The sequence below is a fragment of the Morone saxatilis genome, unplaced genomic scaffold (assembly GCF_004916995.1).
Source record: "Morone saxatilis isolate NCDOM2014 unplaced genomic scaffold, NCSU_SB_2.0 Contig15, whole genome shotgun sequence".
In the NCBI taxonomy this organism is placed as follows: Eukaryota; Metazoa; Chordata; class Actinopteri; family Moronidae; genus Morone; species Morone saxatilis.
Window position 1 is genome coordinate 2642167 of NW_023339707.1, and position 10006 is coordinate 2652172.

The window sequence follows — 10006 nt, forward strand, 5'->3', positions numbered from 1 at the left end:
GTAGTGCTACCTGATGGTTGGGACCGGGTGCTGCTGAACGTGAGTGCTATATGTGGCCATGCCCAGATCGCATTGATATATGCAGTTCTCTTGAAGTAGAAAATGACAGTACTTTCTTCACTGTGTGTTAAATGTTTATCGTTGCCGTTCTGAGTTTGTGATTCATGTTTTTCTTAAATGATTAATGGTTCTCAATTTGCTTGATGGTTCAAGTTGTCTTTCTTTCTCATACAGCATGATTGTTCATTTAGTAAATTTACCTTGGTGTCCCATTTAGATAGTAATATCAAACTCATTAGGAAACTGTTAACTGAGCCAATAAATTAAGTGAGAAGTCTGGTCATTTCTCTTTAAGACTGCATGGTATCAGTGTGTTATTGCAGCCCATGGAGCTGCCTCTGCTGGCCATTACATACACTTCACAGACCTGTCCATTATATATACTGCCGATGGTTGTAAAACAGCAACAACACACTCTTTAGCTGGAGTCCTTCTCCACTCTGAAAGTCAGTGGAAGAAGCTTCAGAAATTACTCTTACTGTTTATAGTCTTAATTCTGAGACTTGATAGATACAGGCCCAGATGTTTCCTGTGGTGTGTATTAATTCATCCTACTTACTCATGTTTTCTACATGTTCTCTTCCTTGTATCAGCCTTTGTTGAGTTTCTCCATGTAGCGCAGTTATGTTGCTGATTTCCAAATTAACAAATGAATCCTGTGAGATGACCTATTTAGCACTAATTTTGTGTGTAAAGCCATACTCTGTGTGCTTTGTGTATGTATGTGTGCAGCATAATTATTTCTAACCTCAACACTTTCTGAGCACAGCTGTCCTCCAATGCAACCAGCTGTTTGAAAGAACCCTTACAGAGCTTGGTGCCACTTTCTAATTTGGGGCCTGTTTTAAGAGTTGTAACCAATGGCTTCATTAATGGTTAACAAATCATTAACTAAAGCTTTTAGATCAGTTCTTTCTCTATGAGAGATTGGGTTGCCAGGCTGGTGTTTATTCTTCTTCAGCAGGACTTTGTCTTTTTACCTTTAAGTTCATCAGGTGGACTGCTCCAGTGGACAGTCCGACCTCTGACCGTCCAGAAAAGTACTGCAGAGCATCCGGATCACAGTTATTGACAACTTATTAACATTACTAATTACAAAAAAAAATTTTTTAAGTTTTATTGTGGGCTTTTTTAACTGTCAGAGGTGGGACTAAGTCATTGTTGTCTCAAGTCTTTAAATTCAAGTCCCGAGTCAAGACAGTCAAGTCCAAGTCAAGATGACAAGTCCCAAGTCCTAAACCAACAGAATGAACGGCCGATAGTTCCTCTCCTCTCTTGCATCTACATTGGATGCTTTTGGATAGGTCTAAACCAAGTGAATCTGGGGAATTAATAGTCAACTTGCTGGGAATTAATAGCGTTTGATCAGGAAATGAAGGAACATTAATTGATTTGTGGCAGACATATTAAACAGCTTATTAATCTCTCACACGAGTCTGACTCATGTCCAAGTCATGTTCCTGGAGTCCACTCCCAAATGTTATTCTAATCAATGGCTTATAACTCATAAAGCATTAGTAAGTTGTTTTTTAAACACTAATAAAAACCCTGGCACCCTGAGCTCTTACTCAGCTCTCTCTTTCTCTATTCTGCTCTGCTGCAGCCATTGTTGTGTCAGCATTTTATCCCAGTTTGTTTCTGTATGGTTTTCAATTAGCTCTAATGATCCTGATGGAGGCGCCAGGCTGTTATTGACAAGAAGAGGGACTTAAAATAAACTAGATGTGGTCAGCCGCCTCCTACACACTGACCAGTGAACAGCAAGTTTACTGCAACCAGTTTTATTGAGTGTATTGATGTGTTCTCTCCTACAGCTACTGGCCTGTTTACTGGACACAGGTTAAAGGATAAGGCTGTGTTATTGAGGTTTTGTTGTCTATATGGACCAGTGATTACTTTTTCCACATCCATTAAGCCACTTTGTAATGCAAATGCATCAATAATGTGTGTTTTATACCCAATGTACACAATATGATTGTTGGCCATTGATTGAGCATACGTCTGGGGTCCAGTTTTACACAGTCACTACTTTAATACTATGAAGAGCCTATTTGGCTTTGATATTGGATGGTGAGCTTAGGTATCACGTAGTTACACTGCATATTGCCAAAAGTCTACTTGTAACAACTGTGTTGAGTGATTTAATCAGTAGTCTCATCCAGATGTTCCAAGTTTATGTGTGGGTCAAAGACATATAACTGCCTTTCTAAAGCCAAGGCGTCTGATTAGTGCTTGTATTGGTTTTATTGGTAATGTGTAGCTACAGACAGTCCAATCTGTAGCTATGGTGTCCTCCTCTCTCTCGTCTCTTTTCCTCAGATTCAACCCTCTGAAGGCGCTGCAGCCCAAACGCCGCTTGCAGCAAATACTGGCGTCCTCGCCCGTCCCTGTGCCCAAGCCGGCGTCGGGGACGGCTGTGCCAGGGGCCACGGCGCCAGTGGCAATTCCTGTGCCAGCGCCCCCTGCGTGAGACTCACTTCAGTTACAGTCTCAGACAGCATGTTCCGTAGCTGTATCTGTAGCTCCGGCATGCACTGTAGCCACTAAAACAAGACCAACTACAGCACACAGGCAACATTTATGCTACCTGTCTCACGGATTACAGTTTTCCCTCCATTATCATATTCTCCGTTTGCTAAGCTCCGCCCCCTTACTTTGTGTTTCTACACTTGTCAAGCCTTAAATTCACATATGTTTATAATGATGACATGGCAGATTTTCCATTAAAAGTCTTTCTCCCGTATATCAGCTGAAAATTGAATCAGCTGGTTAATTAAAGCAACGGTTTCCAACCAGGGGTTTGGGATATTGAAGCCTAGTTAACTATGCAAATGATTGGAGCTAATGTTACAGCAGATAAACACACTATTTAATCTAGTTCTTACACTTCTTCTTTTGGAAAAAAAAAATTTAAATTTAAAATAGTGCCATTGTGGGACAGAAAATCAGTACCGAGGTGGTTTTGTTTGCCGGTTTCTAACATTACTGTCGGTGACAGTTAGCTTCTTTTAGCAACAAGTCCATCTGGAGCCTCCGTGTCACCTCAGTACCGCTGTTGTCCTCTCTCTGTCTCAGAGGTTGTGTCCACTGGGAGGCTGCTGAGGCCGTTCAGTTACATTCTAGCAGCAGCTATAGCAGCAGTTAACATTTAGCGAGTTGAGGCAGAGCAGCTGGAGGACATCAGACGGAAAACCAGATAATATTTCCTTCATAAAATATGATCCAGTTTCACCCAAATCACTGATAAAGTTGTGCTTTTGTTCAAGCGATAACGCTGTGTTTATGTACAGTAATAAGTGAGGTCTAGCCTCATTGAAACACTCCACTCCGGTAACTAGCCATGCTGTTGCTAGCTAGCTAATTAAAGAATCTTCATTCTGTGTCGCTAGAAGTTGTAGATTAATGACAGGTGAATATTATTTAGTTTTAAAGGAAGAGAAAATGAACGGATTTTGATTTTTTTAAAAAGCATACATTTTTAGCATACATTGTTAAATAGGGGTACTATATAACTGAAGATGCAGTCTCAAAGGGATAAAATGAAATTTTTATTTCACCTGGACTGAACCAGAGTATCTCTGTCACTATAGCCCACTGACAGTATGCTACAGCCCCATATGCACAACGTTTTAGTATGTGGAGAAATCCAAAGGTCTGCCATGCCCAGTTACAGCTGTTAAGCAATGATTGGCGGGGTTTAGTGAACGGTCAATTGCTGCAGTGCCGACCTGCCTACCTGATTTATGACAAATATCCTTCAGAAAACCCACTGTAAATAACATGAAAACAACACTGGGATCCCAACCGGAGCTCTCAGTGTTCATACTCAGCTTAGAAGTTGGCATCAACAACAGCAAACAGCACAGACGTCTGTGAGTGTTGTTGTGTCACGTCACCTCTGAGACTATTGATGTCCTGGCAGGAACAAACAAGGGAAATCCACTTGCATACACACCTGACATATGCACATTAGTGGAGTCACTAGGTAAATTTGTACACTAGAATTGGACCATTTGTAACCATTTGGACCATTTGGTCCTGGATGGTCCTGAAGTTGTGTTTAGCGGCTACATGCACGGTAGAAAAAACACCACATCATTGTGCTATGGAAGCATACTGTGATCACTAGTGATCACTGGTCACCACAGCCGCAATGAACAGCACCATGTTTTTTTTACAAACAATAGTTCAACAGCAGAGAGTTGGTGAGACATTGCCTAAATGTTGTTTTTGGTTTACTTAAAAATTAGATGGGGTTTATTTTATTAATAATTTCAGCTTCTTAAGCAAAGTCTCTGTCTCCTGAAACAATCCACAGCGTAAAGCAATATCTGTCCCACCCTCCACACACACTAACACTAACCAGCACCTGACTCCTGAGCAACACTCCTGCAGACTGTCAACTACCACCACAGTCCATCCTGTCAAACCTGAAACACTGTTGTACTGTATTCGGTCCCTCTCCAGGCTCACTGCTTCAGCTGCTTCCCTCTGCCTGTTTCTGTTCTGTCTTGGCTTTTGTCATATATTGATCTTCGAAGAACCGCTGAGCAGTCAATATCTGGCCTCCTCCCTTATTGCATCACACAGGACACGTTTCCTTAGAACAACCGTAGCTTGAAACTTGGGGAAGTGAGTTAGCTCGAAAAAATGGCTATGCTTTCACAAAGAAGTGAGAATTACACATCATTGTATTTGTGTGTCAAATATTGCCATCTCCAGTGAATGCCTGGTTTGCTTGATTGGAATTGCTTCAAAGAGGTTGTTATTGGCTCCATGTAATGGCTGCTAAAATAAAATGTAAAAGTCATGAAATGAAAAAAACTTTCTCAGTAATGTCCATTATATAGCTATATCTCGCTAGTTTGCCAGCATTAGCTAACTTTAGTCGCCATAGCCTACTGCTCATACAACGGATAATTATTGTGAAAGCTCAATAGTCCAGAAAATGTCCCATTGGACTGAAAGCCCAGATGTCCTTCAACCAGTTATTCCGAAAACAAGAACCCACTGCTCCGAAGGCCAATTTTTCCAAAAAGAGTTTATGCCCTTAATATCACAGTTATAATAATAAATATGTAAAAATGTGTGAAACTGTTGCTGTTGGGTCAGGTTTAGGCATCAAAACTACTTGGTTTGGTTTAGGTTTAGGAAAAGATAATGGTTTGGGTTTAAATATGTTTGCGTTTTATTGCTAATGAATCTTTCTATCTTTTAAAAGTTACAAAGTCTCACTTATTGGTCGGACAGTTTGCATGGTAAAAAAGATCTAGCAAGTTGAAGTTTAAGTATGAAGTCACTGAGTTGGGTGTGTTTGTGTTTCGGTTATTGTGTCCTGTGTGAAAATCCCTCATGGCTGCTCTGGTTGGTCCTGCTTGTCCCCTCCTTCCTCTGTAGAGGCCAGTGACTGGGCAACAGTCATGTCCTTTTTAAAGTAAGGTCATTATAACATTCGATATGTGTCACTCAATATCACTGATAAAACATCACAATATTGATTATCAGCAAGGAAAGTCTTGACAGAAGTTGCCCATCACAGATCACCCTTCCTTTTCCTGGCTACCACTGATATAATTGTGCTGTGATACAATTTTATTTTCATTAGCAGGATATTAATGGTTAAGGTTAAATATGTATTTGTTTTTTTCAACATTATTGTTCGAATAATATATGTGGTTTTATCTGGTCTCTTAGCGGATTTTTGCAAATGTGTACATTATCTGACATTGATTAGTTCAAAGGAATAGTTTAGAACCTAGTTGCTGCTTCTAGTCTTTATGCTAAGCTAATCTAATTTGCCCCTAGGTCTAACTTTGCATTAAGAAATGAGAGTCATATAGATCTTTTCATCTAACTCTTTGCACAAAAGTGAATAAGTATATTTACCAAAATGTTCAGTAAAATATTAAGAAGTTATGAGTTTGAATCTGCCCTCACAGTGCAGGGCAAGTTTGTCTGTGTTATGGGCTGAGGAAGGAGCAGAGTGTAACTTCATTGGTGTTTTCAGCAGTGGAATAAGAAAGATGTCTTCTCTGGTGGTGTGTGGAGTGAAAGACTAGCAGGAATGTCAGATAGCAAGCAAATATAACTTCCTGATAAGAGTCATGATTTACTGACATGTTGTCATGTTCTGACAATCTTTAGTGTTGTATCAGAGGTTTCAGAGGTTGAATTTATGTTTGATTATGTCTTTGATGTGTACCTAAAGCTTGTCTGGATGGAATATGCTCTAGATGATAATACTCTTAAATACTAATGCCACTGCTTCTCTAAACATTCATTCATCAGTCTCAAAACATTTTACCTCTTGTGAATTGTATTTCAGGATGCAGATCATTAGCTTCTGTGCCAGTAAAGGCCTCATAGCTGCAACTTACTTCACATAGATGTTTCATATAGGAAGCCAAAGACAGCAGCCTATCCACTCCTTTTGTAAAGCTTTTAGTGAGCCACCTCTCTTTGGTCCCGTCAGTGTTTGAGTGCTTGTTGATATTTAGCATCCTTCTGCCTGCAGCTCAGGCTCTGAATTAACTAGGTTACTCCCAAGACATGCTATAAGCCAGACAGCTAGCTTTGTCTCACCTCAATAGTACAATGTGCATACGCTTATAGTATGCACATTGTATTGTTCAGGTGGGGTCCTCTGCTGTCCTCTGTAATTTAACACCCTGTTGTCTCTGCCTGGTCAGGTTTGACTATTGCAGGTTCATAGAGCTAGACTACGTTCCCATGGAGACAGGCTATATGGTCTCAATGCGCCCGACTAAAGGCTATGCATCGACCAAGTCGCCAACTAAAGGATGCGCTTCCACCAAGTCTCCAGATCGCCACAGCCGCTCAACAAACTCTCCCTCCACCCCTCGTTGTCGGTCTGTTCTGAGTCCCTCTCCTCTCCTCCTGATCAGTGTTGACTCTCTGATGCATGGAAATGATGAGACCCTTTGCACTGTTGTGAATGTTTCATGATGTTATATTGTGGAAAACACCTGAGAGAATTGTTTCCATAGCATCATGTCTGGCCTGTTACTCCCTTCTTCTTTCCTCTTTGTTTGTTCTCTTTTCTTTTGTTCATACTCTTTAGCAAAAGCAATCCTTCCTTTATTTCTTTTGAGGAATGCTTGTTGCAATTATATCATTAGGTGTCTAATTTGTTTTGATTCACATCAATCACATTCTCTTTTTTAAAAACTGTAACATCACTGTTAGTGCCCAAAGGAGTGTATGTCCTTGTTTCTAAAACAGAACTGTTGTCTGTAAGCAGGCCTGTATTTGTAATGTGACTGTGTATATTTGTGCATATCTGTGTTGTATTGGCATGTTAGTGGACCTGGATTGACGTTTGCTCCATTTGTCTATTTTGATTTGTGGTGTCATTGTGGTTTAGCTCAACAGCTCACAGAATTCACTGTCACCTCTGGAGTGTGGTTTCATGTTGTTACCAGGAACAGATTAACATGTATCCTCTTACTTTGGACCAGGCGGACACCAGCCGCGCCCAGTAACAGAGATCCCTATGGCAACGCCTCCATCAGCAGTGGCAGCAACTCAGGCTCTTGTAAAGGCAGCGACTGCAGCCCCACCAAAGGGTAAGGCATCAGAATGTAGGTATTGCCTGTTCTCTAACTCAGTGCCCTTGTCCGACACACTCCCTAGAATGATTGAATGATCCATTTATAGAATAGAAACTGAAACTTTGAGCGACTTACTCACCTTCCTCGCCAGTGAAAATAAAACTTGATCTAAATCAATGAAAAGGAGATGTGGGCGGAAAATCAGAGGCCTGGAAACTAGCTTTTTTGTGTTTCTTTTTCAACACAAGCAAGTGCATTTACCACACATTTTCAGTCTTTTAAAGCTGCTGTAGTCAATATTTTTTCTAATAATGGCAGATCAAGCTACTGTGTGTTATGTAAAAGTTGTTGCTGGAGAAATCAACTCGTCCAACTCTGCAGTTCCCCTCAGCTCTCAGTTTTAGTGTTTTTTTAAAGTGGGTTAAGTGATACTAGAGAAATTCAATATTGTGAAAAATACCATGATATAGAGTGAACAACAACACAGCATGTAATGTTACTAAAGTTGGCTATGTTGTGGGTTAGCAAAGTATCGCTACTGCGCAGCTAACATGGAGCGAGGAAGAGATGGTTTCCCAAAGTCAGCACACCAGCTTCAGACAGCGAGACTCACAACAACACTACATCACAACAACAGGATATGTTGGCTAACTAGACAGTAAGATGAATATCTTTGGGCAAGTCATTTAACGTTACCTGGCACAAAAAGCCTGGCTGATATGACAAGTTAGTGTTGTGTGGCTCTGTCCGGTTTTTTAGGGGAACACCAACACAGCTTCAAATGAATGCAAATGTTGCTCTGTGTTTGATGGATATGTTAGTAAGCCACTGTGCCAATATGTTGGCCATATCAATTTTCAATTCAATTCAGTTGTCTATTTTGTATAGCGCCAATTTCATTATACGCAAAAAGTCGTATCTTCAGGACACTTTTTCAGAATAGAGCAGGGTCTAGACCGAACTCCAATGAGTACTATCAACCCCATATCAACTGTATGTGGTGTTAATAAGCCATTGAGAAAAGACAGAAAGAAGAGAAGAGAAGATAAAGATATTTTCTGCCCCCAAGCGACCAAACGAAATTAATTAATTCAGGTTTAAAAGGATGAAACTGGCAAATCATTCTATTTAAATCAGGAACTATCTGATAGAGGAAAAAATTAACAAGGTTACAAACCTGACCATGTGTTCAATGTCAGCTTTCTGTACTTTTTGATACTACGGTACGGATACATTTTGGTCATTAAAAGAAAAGAACTGAGATTTAATCCCTAATTCTTCACTGGAGGGAAATAAGTTCTAAATAAAAACACCTTTCATATGCTTGTGTCCTAGACGTCATCAAAAGTACACGTCATGTACAGACAACCATGGTATCCGGCCCCCTCCACCAGAGCAGTATCTCACACCCCTGCAACAGAAAGAGGTCTGTATCCGACACCTGCGGGCCAGGCTAAAGGAAACAATCAACACTCTGCAAGACAGGTGAGATACTGTGCTAGAAAGTGATATTATCATCATTGGTCAAAAAGTCAGTTCTTATATTGCCTGACTTGTTCTTTTCACGTTCTAACCATACCCTTTCCCTGAGCCTGATATCTCTATCCTTCTACTTCTCTTTTTCTCTCAATTTCTCTTTTGTTCTTTCTTTCTCCCTTTCCTCCTCTCTATTTTGACCCTCTTAGGGACACAGAGATAGATGAGCTGAGAGGCCAGCTCTACAGGATGCAGGAGGACTGGGTTGAAGAGGAATGTCACCGCGTAGAGGCTCAGTTGGCCCTGAAGGAGGCACGTCAGGAGATCCAGCAGCTCAAACAGGCTGTGGACACTGTTCGGGCCAGGCTCAGTGATGCTGGGGGGCTTAGCGGGGACATAGGGGTCCAGAAGTATTTCCAGGACATCAACACTCAGAATCACAAGCTTGAGAACCTTTTGCTCAACATGGAGATAGCCCAGGCTGGATTAGCCAAGGAGGGGGAAGCCATACCAGGCTGCCGGAGCCGTGTTGGGGGTTCGGCACCAGCATCAGTTTCAGGGGAAAGTCCGGGGGGAATACCCAAACCAGCAGTAGGAGGGAGGGGTTCTTGCTCCTGTGATGGTTCCCCAGCCCGTTCTCTGACCCGGAGCTCCACCTACACTAAACTGAATGATCAGGCGCTGGTGGACCGGAATGGTAATGGTGCAGACTTTCCTTGTCTGTCTGGTGATGGCACCCAGGATAGCGGCTTTGTGTGCTGTGGGGAGAGCAGTGTACCTAGCCGGGCCGACCTGCTGCTGGAGGCCGCCTTCCTCTCTGAGGAAACAGCATCTTTACTCAACTCCTACACACAGACCTTTTCCCACTCTCTGCCCCACTCTCTGCCCCACTCTCTGCC

The 10006-nt window shown here is 41.6% G+C and overlaps 1 protein-coding gene across 1 annotated transcript in view; it reads left to right on the forward strand.

The window, feature by feature from the left end:
* snphb (syntaphilin b) overlaps positions 1-10006 on the forward strand; it is a 17755-nt gene that overhangs the window by 981 nt on the left and 6768 nt on the right. The window contains exons 2-6 of the mRNA XM_035657500.1: positions 2380-2526; positions 6750-6929; positions 7539-7646; positions 8967-9116; positions 9317-10003. Of these exons, the coding sequence (XP_035513393.1) occupies positions 2380-2526; positions 6750-6929; positions 7539-7646; positions 8967-9116; positions 9317-10003 (1272 nt within the window). The remainder of the gene's footprint in view (positions 1-2379; positions 2527-6749; positions 6930-7538; positions 7647-8966; positions 9117-9316; positions 10004-10006) is intronic.